Source organism: Oscarella lobularis, chromosome 5, assembly GCF_947507565.1.
Source record: "Oscarella lobularis chromosome 5, ooOscLobu1.1, whole genome shotgun sequence".
Taxonomy (NCBI): Eukaryota; Metazoa; Porifera; class Homoscleromorpha; order Homosclerophorida; family Oscarellidae; genus Oscarella; species Oscarella lobularis.
This window is the reverse complement of record NC_089179.1, coordinates 3,168,694-3,185,467: the sequence shown is the minus strand read 5'-3', so window position 1 is coordinate 3,185,467 and position 16,774 is coordinate 3,168,694. Positions and strand designations below refer to the sequence as shown.

Below are 16,774 nucleotides of genomic sequence, written 5' to 3'. Positions count from 1 at the left end.
CGTCCAATCACTGAGCATGTGGACAAACTCCCCGGATTCATTATATCCGCCGAATCGGAGGCTTCTTTTTGCTAATGTATTTGGGGTAACAACAAAACAGCAAACAGCGGTTGCACTAAAAAAACGAATGCAAACAGAAAACGACATAGCTAGCAGATACAAATACAGTTTCCAGTTGCGATTAACGCCAAACCCCCTGCCCGGAATTCCAGCGAAGGACGATACAACAGAGAAGTGCTACCAGCACGTAATGACTAGACTTTGACATTGCCGATGACGTTGCTCGTAAGATGGTTGCCCGGTGGCGAATGCTACGATGGCTGGGTCTAGAATCAAACGTGACATTCCACGACTTGTCAGAAAATACACGTAGAAGCCCTTGGACTTGAATCTTCCACTGTTTAGTCTGTTGCAGTATCTCAGCAATCGCATCCGCTTTACAGACGCACGACCAATGGACAGTACGTGCTTGGCTGTGGAATATTTCGGTGTTTCTGCATTGCAAACTTGACTGCCGTTTTCCTGTAGCCACATAAAACCAATTGCCAATCATCTAGAGAAAACAAGGAACAACTTTAAATAATTAATAAATTAATCAGACAAGACCAAATGTACCTCTGCGAATTCCAGCTTGATTTTATCAGTAGAAAGCTCCAAAGGACAAGTGACGGCAACACCAATCGTTTTGCTGTGAAAAGACGGCGTCTTCGCTGTTGGCATGACGGATAAGGATGGCTGAGATGTATGGCTGATATTCGCAGCAGGCAACGACATCGTATTAGACGACGTCATAGCTGGCAATGACGTTGTATTAGACGACGAAGGGGAGACGCCTGTTTGGGCTGTAGGCTGGGTGCTATTCTCACTTGGTGACGGTGAAGAACGAGCCTTTGTAAAGAACGTCGTTATAACAGTAAAGGGAGAATACAAAGTCGACTGCAAAATTCGCTTTGACGCGTCTCTTGTATCGACGACAATAACCCTATCGTCCACAGCCACGGCGACGAAGGAGCCCTTCAAAGAAGCAATGCTACTAATTTCTCCTCGCTTGGAAAGAGAGATTAAAGGAAAGTTTTTCTCTCCTTTCAAAATGCTGCTCATTAGGGCAATAATAACATTGCCGCCGTTGAAAGGTGCGACGTACGCCTTCTCAGTAAAGACGCCGTTTATTCCAAGGACTAGTCCCCTTTCTGTCGTTTCCAAACGGCCCACGACTTTGGAGTAAGTAGCACTGATAGCAATAAAAGTGACAGTGCCATCAGCAAAGTTGAGCAGAGCAACGTAGACAATCTGAGTTTTCCTTTGAGCGCCTGGCATGCGCGAACTGAGTACGAGAGCGTCGCCGTTCACAGGATGGGTCTGCACGTCGGTGACATTGCCTTCAGTCACACGAAACAGCAAAAGATGAGGCGGTCGAGCTGTCGACATGCACGTGCAAATAAAAGCGTAATGCACGTCGAAATTCGCCTTTTGCATGAGATTGATTTGGCCGCTGCTGTCCGCGGTGCCGCATCCGATTTCGTGCGGTCGAACGCTCGTCGACGACGAGGACTCGTTTTCGGCCATGGCGGCGAGAACCAATGCGTTGGCGTCGAGCGATATAAGAAATTCTTGCGGTCCGTGATATTTGAAAACGAACATAGGCCGGGTGCCCGAGGATGGGCTGCTATTCTCGGTCCAGAATACTTGCTTGTCTATCATGAGACTATCATCTTCGACTCTGATGGTGAAAGATATTATCTTTGGCGGGTTTCCGAAGTCGTCACCGCGACAGGTGAGAAGAAATGTTCGTTTTTCGCTTTTGAGAACTTCTTGAGGACACACGCAGATGTCTCGAGCAACGAATGTCGGTGTGGAGAAGTTTGCCAGTGAAACAATGGTGAGGATGTTGTGATTGCTTTCGGTTAAAAATAGAAATTGAGTCTTCTTATGCACTGTAAAGAAAATCACGGTAAATCGTTCATACTAACGTCAAAACGTGTGACAAACCGTTCCATTCACACATAAAACAGTCGTCATTTTGAAGGAGTTGACGATGATGCAGTTGGGTCAGAGTCTCCACATCAAAGACGCTAAGGTGATTTCCGTTGACAACGATAGCCGACATATTACCGTTAGTCGATATTGGACGGACTTGCGGCTCATCTACAAAAAAAAGAGCACACGACATAAAGTAAAGTCGTGGAATGAATTTCCACCCGCGACCAGCCAGAGAGTCCCCGCCCCGTTTCTCTCTTCAACCGTACAATAGGGTCATGGGCATCACTGCAAATCGATCTCTATGCGCTAAGCGTGTTTGTTTATTTTGAAACCTAACGCTTCGACTTCTAACACTTCGTCTAATTAATTACCCGTGACGGCCGACGACGGCGACGTCACCGTCACGCAAAACAACAAGACGACGAGAGAAAGGTGATGCATAGTCGCACTCGTGGAGACGAAATGGCGCGAACGAACGGTGCGTCGACTCACTTATGCGCAGCGCAGGGAAGGATGGGAATCAATGATCGCGGGGAGTTGAGTCCCCCGAACCAGTCCCCCGAACCAGTCCCCGTAGTGCAGTCCCCCTGGCTATGAGGACTCGTCCGAAGAATTTTCCTGCTCTATACTTGTTCCTACGAGCTGTGCTCCACGATGACGAGACATTCTATAAGAGCCTCTTCTATTAGTCAGCCTTTATGACCCAATCTCATACCGAGTTGCGATTTGCAGTTGATCCGAAGCAATTCCCGGCTACATTGGGCTCAGTCTAATGGCAGCAAGGTCAAGTTAGCGAGGAGGCATCACCTTCTCACGTGACGGCTTGGTCACACGGTTCTTCGAATCTCCGTCACAAGCAGTCGCTGTCACACGATTCTCCGTCACGCGCTCTATCCGTCACGCGCTGGTGTCGGTTTTGATTTATATAGTCTTGTGACAAGCAAACGGCGTCACTCTTTCACACTGCCAGTCGCGATGCGTTTCGGGACCGTTCTCCTTCTCGTCTTGGCCGAATGCTTGGCAGAAACGCACGTCTATCCCGAGTTTCCTCAGAGTTTCACGCTCTCCCTAGACACGAACATCTACGGGGCACCAAAGACATCGCGCATCTACGTCTCACGGTGGAAAGACGACACAGGGAAAGAGTCATTCAGTATCTTCTTGAACGAAACCGAATCTTTGATAGGTATCCTCTACAAATATTTAGTCTACGTTAACATATATTCCTTCCCCCTAAGGCAATCATACCTACTTGATTATGACGAATCCTCCAGGCGTTCTTCCAGGCAGTTTGCCCGCTCGAAACCGACTCGTTCATATCCAATTAGGAAATGACTGTCAATATTCCGGCATCCTCGATCGACTCGACGACCTGCCCATCGGACTCGCCTCCTTCCTAGGCAAATACGATTTCGACGACACGTGCATTGGAATGCAAATATGCTCAAACATGACTTACATTCGAACGACGATGCAGAACACAACGAAAGTGAACGTATGGAATCGCGTGATAGGGAGCTCCCAGCCATATGGCCCAGATAATTTGACCGTGTTCTCCGACGCGTCGACGGGGATTCCCATTCACGGCGAACGCTATCATCCCGGAAGGCCTGGCACGTTCGATCCGCCCGAGTATATAACTACGGACATTTATGACGTCATCGTTGGTAATCCTTCCATTGACTTCGATTCGCTCGTGCCGCACGACTGGATGCGCAGGTGCAAGAATTTGGATATATTCTGGGATTTTAATCCGGATCGAAGTTTTTACTATACGACGCCTGAAGGCAATGATAGCATTGCGTTCAATTTGGTTGATCCGCCGGCGTGGGGTAGTGTGACTATGAGACTTTTTCGCGGGAAACTTGACCAGTACAATTGCACTGACTGTTTCGATGTCGTTCCCTCTGTTCTTGTCTTTACACAGGAGAACTATACCGAGCCTCAGAAGGTGGACTTTGCTTATAGGAAAGAGGGATGCGGTACCGTTGGCTTCGCTTTCGAGGGGAGTGGATGGGATGGCGATGAGCGTGGAGACGTGTACTTTGTGTGTTCCTGCAAGAGAGGCGTTCCTGGTAAGTCTTGTCCTCAAGCTTGATGACTGACGTCATTCTCCGTTTGGCTTGCTTTGTTCGTCTCTTTGCTGACGCCGTTTGTATATACAGTCTAAGAAAAAAAGAAATCGTCAGTGTAAACGTTGATGGGGCCCCTAGAAGGAGTCAGAGGCCTGTGTAGGTTCTTCGTAGCCGTAGATTTTGCCCAAGGAGGAGAATGCGATCGGAAACGTACGCGTTGGACTTCGTTTCTGAGAACTTCGAGTCGCACGGCGACAGGGGGCCCACATCACGCTTTTTTGCTTCCATGGCGCTCTTGCTTGAAGAACGCGTGCGGCAACGGCGCGTCTATGCGCCCACATTCATCGGAGCACCAACAAGAAACGATGCAAAAAAACGTAGACACTATCCGCGCCGCACGTGACCGTTAACCTAAAGAAATATATTTAATCTTGCAACACGGGTATGATTTTGCTAAATTGCGAGCTGTGTTTGCACTACCATATCCCATACATATTCTATTATTGATACCGATTATGTAGAACGAGCATATCCGCCCATTCGCGTGGCATGCTCTACAAGTGACAGGCATACATAGAGCCAGTTGTAGAGATACTCAGCGGGAAGAGACCCATATTTCGCCACCTCGCCGTGAGGAACATCTAATAGCAGTATAAAGAAAACATGAAGTCAGTCGTACATCAATTGGCACCTTGCAACAGCTCAGCAACTCTTTTATGATCAATCTCTTGGCCTTGGGAAGTGGGGTCGAACGTCGTGACCGTTTTCAAAAGATCAGGAGTAACCAACTAAAGAAAAAACTCACACATAATAAATTCCTCAAGAAAAAAAAACGATACCTGCTTGCATTCATTCCAATCCCCAAGCTTATCTTCGGACAGCGAACAGAAAAATGTCAAAAGCGTCTGCAAAATCGTGTGAACGACTTTCGGCGGATCAACATAGCTTTTCATTTCAGCAAACACTCTGCAAAAAAAAAATTTTTTTTCTCTCCCCAACGATACCCCCTGCATTCTTACCGTGGTCCCAGCTTCTCTACGGCTTCTCTCAGCTCCACGAGCATCATCCGATCGAACATGACGGCAATTCGCGACTCCTCGCTAACGGACTCCGCCTCCAAAACGAACTCCAGATCTTCGTCCTCTTCGACTTCCTGCGACACTTCAGCGTAGGCAAGTGACAATAAATTCAGCATACGACTCATTTCGGAATTCTGCTGGGGAGGCAGAGCCTTCGTCGCTCCGAGACTTATGTCCAGAACAACGATCGCGTAGCCGCTGTTGTCGCGAAGGGGATACGCGATGCGGTGTTCACCGTACGCTAATGACGTCACCGTCTCAGAATGATTGACGCACTTGAAGAGATAGTCTCTGAGAGGAAAACATAAGGAAATCAATAACTACAATATTTATTCATTGTGTGTACCTGAAAAGATTGTCCTTGCGATTTAGACGTGGCGGTTTCATAAGTAATTCCGACTCTCCGCGTTCATCAGTACTCAGCATCTTTCGAAGGCTGAATGAACTCTCGGACGACTGCACTCACATAATAAAATCAAAATCAAACAGTTATTAGGCTTCACCTTCTCTTTCGACGGTTCGACGAGATAGGCGACGATTTGCTTCACGCCCACACATCGTCTGTGTATCCAAGCAACGGCCGATTGGGTGATGCGAAGCGTTTTGAGTCGAATACTGATGTACGTGTAACCAGCACTCAGCGCCTTAGCAACTCCCTAAGAAACCAATATAGATATACTATATATGTGTTTTAGATGTCATGTGCTATGTGTACCTGATAGAAACTTATCTCGTGCTGCTGATACGTTTTTCCCGGCGGATCGTTCACCGTGTCAATACTGATTACGCCAAAAACGCGTCGACTTCTGTTTTTCAGAGGCAGAACGACGAGCGAGCCGTCTCTTTCCTTTATCATAACAAAAATGTCTTGAGAAGGAAATTGAAATTGAGTTACCCGATACCTCGTCGACGGAAAATTTCGTCGCATTTCCGAACACGTGAGCGCTGCCGTGAGCGGCGACTCGACGAACGTGCAACGGTTTTCCGGAATCGACGACAGAGAAACTGTCAATAAATACATAAGATATAGCCACGTGCTCCGATATCCTTCTTACCTGACGTTCTTCATTTCTCGCGTCACTCTGCGTCCAACCATCACTTCCCGGTCGTCGGGCGTCGACGCAATGAAACGAATGACGTGCTCGCCTTTCTTCGACGAATCAGACGCTTCCAAAATTCCAATGGAAGCGTTCACAAACTTCCCATCCCCATGCACATCACCATCCTAAAAAATAAATAAATAATAATTTTAATTTAATTTAAACGTTTTTTTCTCACTGTCTGTATCGTATTGAATATTCCCTTATAGAGAGCGTCCATATTGATTCCGCTTGTCTTCCCAGTCCAGTGTAAAGTGTCGAGCCACTTGCCTCTCTTCTCGGCGCGATTGCGCTCTTCGATTGACAGCTCCACGTCGGCCAATAAGAACTGCATGATATCGTCGAAAGCGTCTCCCGCCTCGGGGTACTCGCGGGCTAGGAGTTCGACATATGCGCGCAGTTCTTTGCGACTCAACTTGTGCTCCGAGGCTTCGACCAAGAAACGTTCTGCGCAGATCTTTCGTTCAAATGACGGGTTTAATTTCTAATAGTTTCCCCCTACCTTGAATCTTATCTGCTATTGCCTCGATGCCTTTCCATTTTTTTAGCGATGTTCTGAGTTCGTCTAGTTCGATTAGACCGGACCGATTGCGATCCCACGCGTCGAATAGGATGTCGACGAGACGACGGTGATGAGCCGAGCGAGCCGCCCGCAAACTCTTTAGATGATAAAAATCAAAATATTTAATTAATGCGAGATATTCGGTTGTCTACTTTTCGTCGTTTCGCTTCTCTGTCTTCTGCACTTTCTCCGTACTCTGATTGGATGAAGTGGCCCAGTTCAGCGGCTAAGTCACTATGAAAGGATATGAAGGTAGTATGGATAATTTGTCATCTCTCTTCGAAGACTCACAGATTCGGTTCGTCGCCGAGAAACGTTTCCACTAATTGAACAAACTGCGACTCATTCAAAGACAATGGATCGAACAGAGAACCGGGACCAGACGAATCCATAGCGGTCTCTAAAGACAAAAACTATAAACATAAAAGTCAATACTATTTTTGGATCTCATACCTAGTACCACTGACCCAATGACAGTTGATCTCGTTCTCGGTCTTCCCCTACTACTCAAATCGAATCTCGACGTACAGCTTCCGATTCGCTCTCTCGGCGAAGGCTCTCCGCCCTGTTTCGTCGCCGCGTCATTAGTCTCGTCTTCCTTTTCTTTTTCCTTAATAACAGCGTCAGTGTCTGTTAGCTTGACTTTAGGAAGACTCGTTTCTGATGTCTCTTCTTTGCTGCCTTTACTCTCCTTCTCTTCGGCCTCTTCCTCGCGTATCACGCCGAGAGAGGGACCCTCATCTACTTCGTCATCAATCTTTTTCTCTAACTCGGCGATTTTTTCATCGTCCGTTTTGGCCACGCTTTCGTCACCACCCTCCGGTTTATCGACCTCCTGGGGTTTTTCTTCCTCCGCCGCGCTACGCTTCTCTGTCTCTATTGCCTCCGCTTCAGTCGCAACGGAAGCTGAAGCAGTATCTGGACGAACTTCTTCAAAGATCTCCACAACAGGCCCTAGGGAACACGCGCGTTTTGGCAAGTGACAACAAAAACGTGGACTTTTCACTCACATCGACGAGGATTGTGTAAGGAGACTCGCGTCTCGTCGGATGCTTGATCGTAGAATGTTTCAAAGAGCTTCAATATCTTTTGACGATCCAGTATACCCAACTACAGACAGAACACTGAGTCTTCAAAGATCTTTCAGCTACACTTACCTCTCCTTCGTCGCATGACTTGAAAACGTTGGACAATGTCTCTCTAGTGTGACGTAGTTAATTCATTTTAATTAAGGTATCTGCTATGTGTTTTTACCGTCTCTTCTCGATGAGCTGACTCGCAACTGTCATTTTACCGCACGATATGAGATGATCAACAAACTCGTCAAAGACGTCCGGAGCGAAGTGCGAAACGAATCCACAAACATACTAAATTCAAAACCCATTAAAATAGGAATGAAAAATTTGCGCAAACACACCTCAGCAAATGCGCTCTTATTCAACGCAACATCCGAAGGCGGAGCAGCTTCATCGAGAGAACGAGTAAACGACATGACTAAGAAACAAATAATCAATTATATTTAATTAATTTTCAAAAATACCTTTTCTCAATTCGGGTGGATACGAATCTGTGAAACACTGAAACGATTTCAAGCAAGCTTGAACCTGCCCTAGCAACACGACCCCGCCCCTCGCAACATCGCCGTTGCCAGGCAACCAAAACTCGAAAGCCCCGTACAAAGAATCTCGTCTCCGGCCCACTTCCGCTTCCTTTTTCGCTTCCGCCTTTCGTCTCTCCTCTCGCTGTCGTCGCGCTTCGGCTTTGATTTTCGCCAAGCGATTCTCCTCCATCGCGAACACGCTCGCCTTCAATTCGTCGGCAACGGCCCGGATGCCGCGCATGTACGGCGAAGCGTCGGTGAAATGAGCGAATTTGGGGTTATTTCGCATTAGATACTGCGCGAGAAAGTTAATTGGGTTGAATTCAGCCCCTCCGGCGTCGTCTCGCTCTAAGCCGCGCTTCGAGACTTCGCTTAGGAGCTTTTCCGCGGCGATTATGAGCGTTGGGAGGAGTTTGTCGACGAGATAGGCGCGCGTTTCGACGTTTGGCTTTGCTTCGTTGAGCCACTCGCGCGCTAGGAGGTCCATCGGGACGTGGCGGGCGAGTTTGAGCGCTCGCTGGCGCTCTTCGGCTTCGCGCGTGCGTCGATTCTCTTTCAGGAGCGTCATTCGTTGTTTCACTTTGCGTTCGTACGTTTCGCGCCATTTGCGGGCGGCTTTGCGAACGCGAGCGACGAGAGCTTTGCCGAGTTGGTGCTCGAAAGGCGAGTCGGCGGCTGGGACTCTCGTTATTGCCTCGGTTGACATTGTTTTGTTGGTTGTCAATCGAACGCGTTAGCGCGAGTGAGCTATTTTAATCGTATGTACGCGTCACGTGTGAAGTCAATAGTAATAATTCTTTGCAAAAAAGCATACAAGTCGGTGAGTGCATCGTGTTCACCTGAACTTCATTTCCGAAAATTTCAAAGACTCCTTCTGCTTCCACGAGTACCAAATAATGCCATCCCACACATGACCTTTCTTGAATTCGCCATTCAAAAATCCCCTGTGACACGCATTGAACCACCAGCCGCCATTGAAAACACTAGCACAGTTATCTCTATAATTGTTGTCGTTGTCCTGATCTTTTGTAGTGAACTTCATTCCATTATTGATGTAATCTGAATGAATAGAAGAAACAAAGGAATTGCCTGCAGTGCCACTATAACCACTAACATCGATTCTGTATTTTGAAATTGAATTTCCCACGCTAAAGCTACTGTATTGCGCGTAGGCACTGTTCCCATGATAATCTTTCAAATCGACTCTCAATTCACTTATATTATTAAGCGACAATAGTCGGCGGAGGAAAGCCAATCCAAGCCAATAATCACCGACAACACTGCCAAATCCTTTTTCGTAGTCACTCCACCCGCGATTGAAGCTGACAGATCCGTCCAATCGACGTTGAAAGACCGTCCATCCTCCGCCGTCGGTTTCCATGTCACAGTAAATTTGAATCAACCCAAATTCATCTAGTACAGTATAGTATGCTCCACTGGGTCGACCTTGTCGTTGCAAGCACTGACAATCACAAACGTACGACAGCAGAGACGCCTGACTCCGATTGTTTAGAAAAGTCGTCCGCTCTATTATGGAAACAAATATAGGCTAAACAAATAAACAGGAAGATACGGATACCTTCTAGCTCTTGAATTCGCTTCAACAAAGATTCTATGTCGTTTTGAGGAACAACGCCTGGAGAACCTTTTTCACCCTTCTAAAGAAAAGTGTAATTACAACGCATTACAAAAATAGCGGATACGTACCAGCCCCCTATGACCCTTAGAGCCAGCCGGACCAAGAATTCCCTGGCTCCCTTTCACTCCCTTTGGACCAATTTTTCCAGCTTTTCCAATTTGTCCCTAAAGAATTACGGCAGAATGAGTTAAAATAAAGTAAGGATTATAACCTCACAGATAAACCGGGGTCTCCTTTGTCGCCTTTAGTTCCAGGTAACCCCCTGATACCCTGAAAAAGCAGCAGAAATGCAAAAAATTATATCTGTACCTATAGCACAACTAACGGGAGTTCCAGGAGAGCCAGGCGGTCCGGAAGGGCCAACAACGCCTGGCATGCCACGAGGCCCAACAGATCCCGGCATCCCTCGAGGACCAAAAAAGCCGGCACGATCACAAGCGGACGCAGTTGGCGTCTGAATACATACAGATAAAATAAAAAAGATGCAGAAATATATTTTTCCTCCACCGTCGCCTTAGACGCGATAATTCCCACCACAAAAGAAATCAGCAGAAACAGGAACGTCATAATCAACACGAACGTCAATTCTGAAGAAACGGTGAGCTTTGCTCTGCTTATAAGGTCGCGACCCAAGGAACGGAACACCGGAATGACGTCAGTGTCCGTGCCTCTTGTTGTATTTCGTTACGTTTGGTACATGGGAACGACTTTATTAAATAAGCACGAGCGACCGTATTCTAACGTCCTACCTTTGTCCTTTTATGGTCATGCGTTAGTGCTAGAAACCGGTCATTGCGTTAGGCAAAGCAGCCGCGTTTAAAAAATTACTACGTCAGCTACACAATACGTCTAATGACATCATACCCGTGTTCTTGTCGTTGCATATAAAGGAGAAATGCCGGGTGAACTGTAGCCATATGCAGACTCAGAAGACGAAGCAACACAATGAATGCCGGTCCAACTTTCCAGTGTTTACTTGTCGCTTGTATTCTGTTTCTCGACGCAGTTGAGAGCAATTCTCCAAAATCTGACCAGGTAGCTCCTTCTATTCTAGTTCATAGGTCAACTGTAAAAAAAGGTACGGTATCTAATTAAAGGGTTGTGTTGGAGCATCTTCTGGAGTTCCAGGAATCCCGGGAACTCCAGGACATAACGGATTGCCAGGAAGAGATGGACTACAAGGAGAGAAAGGAAGCGATGGAATGAAGGGCACTAAAGGAGATAAGGGTGATAAAGGAGCAATTGGAAAGACGGGGCCTAAAGGAAACGTGGGAGCAAACGGGCAGATGGGAGAGAAAGGAATAAAAGGAGAAAACGGTAATGATCATTCTATCAACTGGAAGCAGTGTACCTGGAAAAGAGAAGACCACAAAGATACAGGCCTCATACAGGTAATTCTCTAAAGACAAGCTCCGCGTGTCGTTCTCTCCATTAATTTGAGCTAGGAATGCGTTTTCAAAAAGCGCCACTCTTCTACTGCTCTGAAAGTAGCGTACGCTGCCAATATGAGAGTTGTGTGTTCTAGTGGCCGTTGCTGTGGACGTTGGTACATCACTTTCAATGGTGTTGAATGTTCAGGACCTACGGAAATCGATGGAGTCTTGTTATTGCAGAACACTGTTGATAACCCCGCTCGACATCGCCAAATAGAAGGATTTTGCGAAAACATTCCATCTGGGTTAATAAGAATAGCTGTCCACGTAGGAAACTGTTACGGATACGGATCATCAGATCGTCATACTGGATGGAAGTCCGTTTCTCGCATCATGATTGAAGAATATCCTCAGTCACAAAAGTGATAAAGAATCCAAGCACATGACTTCACGCGAATGCTTCGTATCTGTTATGTGACGGTCTTTGTAGTGTACGTACGTTGCAAACTTCTTCGTTGACCCAAAAAATAGATAGCAGTAGATCTACGTGAGATGGAGATTTTCAAACTGAGACCCAGAGCGTCACGATTGTTGCTAGAGTGACTTACTCGCGTAGCTTGCTCGTGGTGCGAAAGGCTGAGCTCTGCAGTGCTGCAAACGCATTCTTCGTTGTTTGTGTGCTTTATGCGCATACGGGAGCTCGTCACGCTTCTGCGCCCAAAGTCGAATTATGGCGGAAGCTCTTGCGACTCGGTTCGAGAGAATATCACTCGTAAGTCGCGCCAAATCAGTCTCCGGAGCAACGAGCGTTTCTTTTTTCGACTTAGGATAAACCGACTCGCGAGAAGAAAAAGGATGAACCGACTCGCGAGGAGAAAAAGCGTTTCAACGAACTCGCCACGCAGGGCAAAGCTCTAATGACGGAACAGCGCCTTCGAGAAGCGCTGAAAGCGTTCAAGGCGGCGCATGGCATCATTCCACACCCGAAAATCGCCTCGCGAATAGCGGAACTCGAAGTACGTTCGATTGGGACCCCCTTTCGGGGTCACGAGCCCATTTCGGATTCTTTTCTTTAGAAAGCGACGATGTCAGAGTCCGAAGAGGACTCGGACGACGAGAACGACGACGACGACGTCGCATTCGATCACAAATTCGTCGTCGAAAGGTCGACGTACGACAAGCTGTACTCCTATCAAAGAGCGGGTCTTCGATGGCTATACGGACTCGTCAAGGAAGATAGGGGCGGGATACTGGGCGACGATATGGGGTGAGTATTAATTAGCATAATTCAATTAGTCTATTTTGTTAATTAATAATTTTCTGCTGTATTCAGACTCGGAAAGACCGTTCAAATCGTCGCGCTTTGTAAATCTCTGATGGAGTGCGATCTCATGGATAGGGCCCTGATCGTCATGCCGACGACGGTGATGGATCATTGGCAAAAGGAATTCCGCCTATGGTAAGAAGAAGGAAAAGAAAAAGACGCGTAAAGTGAAAGAGTGTCGTAATCAGGGCTCCTCGCGTGCCCGTCTACGTCTACGTCAGCAAGACGACGCAAAAACAAAAGCAGACGATCATGTCGACGATTTCGCACGCCGGAGGAATCTGCTTAACGACTTACGGTATCTCCTTACTATTAAAATCTATAATCTAATGATTTATATCAGGATTGATGACGACGACGTCGAAAGAAGATTTTGTTGCCGTCGATTGGGTTTCTGACGCGACTCTCTCTGCTTATGAATTGTCAAACTTATATATATGTGTTATTACAGGATTTGGCTATACTAGACGAAGGCCATCAAATTCGAAACAGATCGTCGAAAACTCACAAGGGACTTGCCGAAGTGCCGGCGAAACACCGAATCATTTTGACGGGGACGCCCATTCAAAACAATTTGATTGTAAGAGAACGCGAGTGACGTCACGGGGTATATATATATATCGATTTCAATACATCAGGAATTTTACACGCTGTTTACCTTCACAACCCAAGAGGATTTGCTCGGAACGGTCACAAGTTTCAAAGCCGAATTCGAGGGTCCGATCGTGAAGGCGAGTTCCCTATAAATAAATAAATTAATTAATTAATTAATTAATTAAATCTTCAAGGGACGAAAACGAGAAGCGACGGACGCCGAGAGGGCGCGCAGTCAAGCGAAAGCGGACGAACTCCAGACGATCATTGCACCATACATGCTTCGTCGAACGAAGAAGGAGGTGCTCGGAGTCGATAGCAGCGACGGCGCGGCGGTGAAACTCGGTCTGAAGACGGATCTCGTTCTCTGGGTCTTCCTCAGTCAAGCCCAACTCAAGCTCTATAAAGAATTTCTTTCGCAGGACGAAATACAAGAGGTAAGATTAAATAAGAATGTATGATAATTACTAATAGCGATGATGACGTAGTTGCTTGCGCCCAATGCGAAGCAAAATCCGCTCGTTCATTTGACGGTGTTGAAAAAAATATGCGATCATCCTCGCTTGGCGCCGAAGTCGACGTTCGAGGCCCTAGGGCTCGACGAGGGATTAGAGTATGAGACAGACTTAGGGCTGATATGTATAATTATGCTATTCTCTGTCTCTAAGGACCGCCTATGATGATTTGCCCGACGCCGACTCTCTGATCGACGAGTCGGGAAAGGTCGGCGTGATCGCCGATCTTGTAGATCAGCTCAAGCGCGAGGGTCATCGAACTCTCGTATTCAGCGTGTCGCTCGTTATGCTCGACATCATTCAGAAGGTGTTGCGCGCGAGGGTACGTCTAAGAGGGCATTGGGAACTATAGGGCTGATATGACGCCTTTCCTAAGGGTCATCAATTTCTGAGAGTCGACGGAAACGTCAACGTATCGCTCCGTATGAAAATTATAGGACAATTCGAAGAGGACAAACGCTATTCCGTGTTACTCCTATCAACAAGGGTGGGACAGTATTAGATAGACATTTTGCCCCCTATTTATTGTTCTCGTCTTCAAAGGTCTCCTCCCTGGGGCTCAATCTTACCATGGCTGATCGAGCGATCATCGGTCATATAACCACCCATCGCGAAAAATTAAATTAAAATAATTATTCTTGCAGTCGATCCCAGCTGGAATCCGACGGTCGACGCCCAGGCGGTAGACAGGTAAATACGATTATTTCCCAATGAAATTTTTAATTAAAATTATTATGTTTAATTAAGGGTTTACCGTCTCGGACAAAAGAAGGACGTGGTCGTCTATCGTATGATCACCTGCGGATCGGTTGAAGAGAAGATCTTTCGACGACAAGTGTTCAAAGACAGTCTCGCCAAACAGACGATGGGCGTCTCGAAAGATCCAACGCGGTAAAGAGAGAGAGAGAGAGAGAGATACAAAGGAGAAAGAGAACTTACCCTAAGACGACGTCTCTTTCTCTTCTATAGATACTTCACTTCGACCGAATTGAAGGAGTTGCTTGTCGTCGGAAACACGTCGGCTTCGGACACGCAAATCCAATTAGAACAACTTCATCCCAGGCGAAGGTCGACGGATGATATCGAACGACATCTCGCCTATGTGGAGCAAATAGAAGGCACTTTAAAGTTTTTTTGGTTATCTGTATCTACATATCTTTTCTCTTATCTCCATAGGAGTTTTCGGTCTCAGTGACCACAGTTTACTCTTTAGCATCGACACGGAGAACGTGGGTGCTCCTGTCACTGGCGTTGCGCCAAAGTCGCGTACGCCCGTGCCCGTACCGGTGGCACCGCCGCGCCTTGCGCGTGTGGAGCCTCAACAGCAGCAGCTGAGAGCAAGTCTTACTCCGTCGTCCGTTATCATTATTGAAGGTAACCTTTTTTCTGTTTGATGAGCCTTGTATGAATTGGTGACTGTACTTAGATTCGAAAGATGACATAGACGTGTCGTCAGAGGCAGCAGCACTAGGTGAGAAGTAAAGGAAAGAAAAAGCTAGATATTACGACAAAGGGATTCTTGACAGACTACGATTCACCTGTTGAAGAAGCAGAAGCTTGTTCTCCTCCCACTGATGTTTCACAAGAAGGTACATCATTTTCACATAACATCGCTTGGCCTTGCGAATGGATGACCACCCTTAGATTCGGAAGTCGTGGAACTGTCTGACGATTCTGGAGATAATGCCGAAGATGATGAAGATGCTTCAGTTGCTGGCGATTCCGAAAATGAGGAATCTTCTGAATATGCTACAGATGCTGATGATTCTGAAAAGGAAGAAGAATCGAATCTTTCGTGTCAGACGCCAGGTGAATAGCATGAAGTACAAAAATACAATTTTAACAATGTTGTGGCACCTGATAGATCGCGGTGCAAGCGCCGAAGAAGAAGACTCGTCTATCTGTAAGAATTTTTTCTCATTTGTATCCCGTTTAAATATCTTTCTCATCTCTCCCGTAGATGCAACACCTTACTCAACATTCAACGCTGGTAAGCAGAAGCAGCCTCCAACCGTTTTTTCTGCAGTGCACTATTATATGACTTTGTATATATATGTGTATAGGTCGGGCTGATTCAGGCGATGAGTATTGAATTGACTTTGAATTAATAGCAGTTTTTTTGGATAGTCTAAGGATCTTACGTGCAGTCTACTTTTGTTCGCGTTTCGGTTAACGATGACAGTCTGTTGCAGCAAAAGTGTCCTCATCTAGGTGCCGCGTTTACCTTGAAAACATACAGCAATCGTCTGAAATCGTACGTCTAAAGCGAACGAGGGCCCCGTTTTCGTTTTTTGTTTCGTACAGCTTTGTACTTCCAAGTCTTGTAAGACACTGGCACTTACTGTACTTACGGTGTTGAGGAATCAGGATGCTTGTCACGCAGAAGAATGAAGCATCTGTAACAATTGCCCTGTACAACATTCATCCATCTATATGTACATGCTGTATTATCCATTAGTCACGGTGAATGCCTCATGTGTTCTTTAGTCATCAGCCAGAAGTCTTCTCATTCGCAAGACTTCGTCTAGCTATCGGGGAGAGGCATACGTACGTACCTCAGCGTCACTTCTATAAAAGACGTTGCGGCGACCATTCAACATCTGCTAGAAGAAACGCACAAAATCGCCGGGCGGCGGACGCGTTCGACCAGCGACGCCTGTACATCGCACCTGTCTAAACAAACGTCTGTGGAACAAAAACTACGGGTTCTATACTTAGCCGCGGCCTCATTTCCCCTTCGAAACGGCAAAACGACAGATAACGTAGTGAAAGCAGAGATACAAGACTGGTGAGAGTAACACCTCCTAAGTCCGCGGAACGTATATGATACACTGCTAAGGACGTACATAATGACGTGAGGTAAAAAAAATAAGTGACCCGTTTCTTACTTGGACGACGCATACTGTAAGATAAGCAAGAGGAGCCGTGCTCTA

General features: G+C 46.7%; 6 protein-coding genes across 11 annotated transcripts; 3 read left to right on the top strand and 3 right to left on the bottom strand.

Moving 5' to 3' along the window:
- Window positions 1-62: 62 nt before the first annotated feature.
- LOC136187654 (uncharacterized) lies at window positions 63-4,436 on the bottom strand. Of its 5 annotated transcripts, none has more exons than XM_065975297.1 (11): window positions 4,270-4,436; window positions 3,967-4,146; window positions 3,440-3,912; window positions 3,233-3,376; window positions 3,101-3,173; window positions 2,788-3,048; window positions 2,696-2,733; window positions 2,352-2,647; window positions 1,990-2,145; window positions 616-1,934; window positions 63-553 (listed from the first exon to the last, which is right to left on the bottom strand). In XM_065975297.1, exons 8-11 carry the CDS (start codon window positions 2,419-2,421, stop codon window positions 182-184), a joined length of 1,917 nt encoding a protein of 638 aa, XP_065831369.1. In that variant the 5' UTR covers window positions 2,422-2,647; window positions 2,696-2,733; window positions 2,788-3,048; window positions 3,101-3,173; window positions 3,233-3,376; window positions 3,440-3,912; window positions 3,967-4,146; window positions 4,270-4,436; the 3' UTR covers window positions 63-181. The 5 variants fall into 5 exon arrangements, with proteins under 5 accessions (XP_065831369.1, XP_065831367.1, XP_065831368.1 ...); XM_065975295.1 differs by having other exon boundaries at window positions 2,696-3,048; window positions 3,967-4,035; window positions 4,087-4,146; XM_065975296.1 differs by having other exon boundaries at window positions 2,696-3,048; window positions 3,101-3,188.
- On the top strand, window positions 2,634-4,175 carry LOC136187657 (uncharacterized). The gene is made up of 2 exons (XM_065975305.1): window positions 2,634-3,166; window positions 3,219-4,175. The coding sequence occupies exons 1-2, from the start codon at window positions 2,956-2,958 to the stop codon at window positions 4,076-4,078; spliced, it is 1,071 nt and encodes a 356-aa protein (XP_065831377.1). The 5' UTR covers window positions 2,634-2,955; the 3' UTR covers window positions 4,079-4,175.
- Window positions 4,437-4,465: 29 nt separating the features above from the next.
- LOC136187651 (EF-hand calcium-binding domain-containing protein 5-like) lies at window positions 4,466-9,126 on the bottom strand. The gene is made up of 19 exons (XM_065975291.1): window positions 8,337-9,126; window positions 8,214-8,290; window positions 8,051-8,163; window positions 7,954-7,996; window positions 7,807-7,906; window positions 7,250-7,750; window positions 7,088-7,196; window positions 6,949-7,030; window positions 6,737-6,893; window positions 6,413-6,681; window positions 6,190-6,359; window positions 6,037-6,139; window positions 5,850-5,981; window positions 5,638-5,790; window positions 5,481-5,590; window positions 5,075-5,425; window positions 4,895-5,021; window positions 4,747-4,843; window positions 4,466-4,696 (listed from the first exon to the last, which is right to left on the bottom strand). Exons 1-19 carry the CDS (start codon window positions 9,100-9,102, stop codon window positions 4,569-4,571), a joined length of 3,588 nt encoding a protein of 1,195 aa, XP_065831363.1. The 5' UTR covers window positions 9,103-9,126; the 3' UTR covers window positions 4,466-4,568.
- On the bottom strand, window positions 9,118-12,561 carry LOC136187656 (ficolin-2-like). 2 transcript variants are annotated; one of them, XM_065975303.1, is made up of 8 exons: window positions 12,017-12,561; window positions 11,387-11,951; window positions 10,543-11,101; window positions 10,361-10,489; window positions 10,252-10,305; window positions 10,104-10,199; window positions 9,976-10,054; window positions 9,118-9,923 (listed from the first exon to the last, which is right to left on the bottom strand). In XM_065975303.1, the coding sequence occupies exons 3-8, from the start codon at window positions 10,600-10,602 to the stop codon at window positions 9,232-9,234; spliced, it is 1,110 nt and encodes a 369-aa protein (XP_065831375.1). In that variant the 5' UTR covers window positions 10,603-11,101; window positions 11,387-11,951; window positions 12,017-12,561; the 3' UTR covers window positions 9,118-9,231. The 2 variants fall into 2 exon arrangements, with proteins under 2 accessions (XP_065831375.1, XP_065831376.1); XM_065975304.1 differs by having other exon boundaries at window positions 10,543-11,476; window positions 11,532-11,951.
- Window positions 10,961-11,974, top strand: LOC136187658 (collagen triple helix repeat-containing protein 1-like). Its single transcript, XM_065975306.1, has 3 exons — window positions 10,961-11,070; window positions 11,133-11,426; window positions 11,481-11,974. The coding sequence occupies exons 1-3, from the start codon at window positions 10,981-10,983 to the stop codon at window positions 11,832-11,834; spliced, it is 738 nt and encodes a 245-aa protein (XP_065831378.1). The 5' UTR covers window positions 10,961-10,980; the 3' UTR covers window positions 11,835-11,974.
- On the top strand, window positions 12,116-16,038 carry LOC136187653 (DNA excision repair protein ERCC-6-like). The gene is made up of 23 exons (XM_065975293.1): window positions 12,116-12,180; window positions 12,236-12,424; window positions 12,485-12,675; window positions 12,742-12,867; window positions 12,921-13,030; window positions 13,076-13,122; window positions 13,184-13,312; window positions 13,371-13,463; window positions 13,521-13,763; window positions 13,815-13,939; window positions 13,995-14,163; window positions 14,218-14,328; window positions 14,385-14,433; window positions 14,486-14,531; window positions 14,589-14,732; window positions 14,811-14,959; window positions 15,018-15,215; window positions 15,268-15,312; window positions 15,368-15,430; window positions 15,486-15,650; window positions 15,706-15,744; window positions 15,802-15,831; window positions 15,905-16,038. The coding sequence occupies exons 1-23, from the start codon at window positions 12,139-12,141 to the stop codon at window positions 15,931-15,933; spliced, it is 2,532 nt and encodes an 843-aa protein (XP_065831365.1). The 5' UTR covers window positions 12,116-12,138; the 3' UTR covers window positions 15,934-16,038.
- The last annotated feature ends 736 nt before the right edge of the window (window positions 16,039-16,774 follow it).

Coding starts and splice junctions, on each gene's coding strand:
- LOC136187654 (XM_065975296.1), bottom strand. CDS start 2,421: ATGCATCACCTTTCTCTCGTCGTCTTGTTGTTTTGCGTGACGGTGACG. Junction 1,935..1,989: donor TTTTATGTGTGAATGGAACG/GTTTGTCACACG, acceptor TTTTCTTTACAG/TGCATAAGAAGACTCAATTT. Junction 554..615: donor TCAAGCTGGAATTCGCAGAG/GTACATTTGGTC, acceptor TGTTTTCTCTAG/ATGATTGGCAATTGGTTTTA.
- LOC136187657 (XM_065975305.1), top strand. CDS start 2,956: ATGCGTTTCGGGACCGTTCTCCTTCTCGTCTTGGCCGAATGCTTGGCA. Junction 3,167..3,218: donor CGAAACCGAATCTTTGATAG/GTATCCTCTACA, acceptor CTTCCCCCTAAG/GCAATCATACCTACTTGATT.
- LOC136187651 (XM_065975291.1), bottom strand. CDS start 9,102: ATGTCAACCGAGGCAATAACGAGAGTCCCAGCCGCCGACTCGCCTTTC. Junction 5,791..5,849: donor ACGAGATAAGTTTCTATCAG/GTACACATAGCA, acceptor TTGGTTTCTTAG/GGAGTTGCTAAGGCGCTGAG. Junction 4,844..4,894: donor ATTGGAATGAATGCAAGCAG/GTATCGTTTTTT, acceptor TTTTTTCTTTAG/TTGGTTACTCCTGATCTTTT.
- LOC136187656 (XM_065975303.1), bottom strand. CDS start 10,602: ATGACGTTCCTGTTTCTGCTGATTTCTTTTGTGGTGGGAATTATCGCG. Junction 10,306..10,360: donor CTGGCTCTCCTGGAACTCCC/GTTAGTTGTGCT, acceptor CTGCTTTTTCAG/GGTATCAGGGGGTTACCTGG. Junction 10,200..10,251: donor AAGGAGACCCCGGTTTATCT/GTGAGGTTATAA, acceptor GTAATTCTTTAG/GGACAAATTGGAAAAGCTGG.
- LOC136187658 (XM_065975306.1), top strand. CDS start 10,981: ATGAATGCCGGTCCAACTTTCCAGTGTTTACTTGTCGCTTGTATTCTG. Junction 11,071..11,132: donor ATTCTCCAAAATCTGACCAG/GTAGCTCCTTCT, acceptor ATCTAATTAAAG/GGTTGTGTTGGAGCATCTTC. Junction 11,427..11,480: donor AAGATACAGGCCTCATACAG/GTAATTCTCTAA, acceptor AATTTGAGCTAG/GAATGCGTTTTCAAAAAGCG.
- LOC136187653 (XM_065975293.1), top strand. CDS start 12,139: ATGGCGGAAGCTCTTGCGACTCGGTTCGAGAGAATATCACTC. Junction 12,868..12,920: donor CAAAAGGAATTCCGCCTATG/GTAAGAAGAAGG, acceptor TGTCGTAATCAG/GGCTCCTCGCGTGCCCGTCT. Junction 14,960..15,017: donor CTATGTGGAGCAAATAGAAG/GCACTTTAAAGT, acceptor TTATCTCCATAG/GAGTTTTCGGTCTCAGTGAC.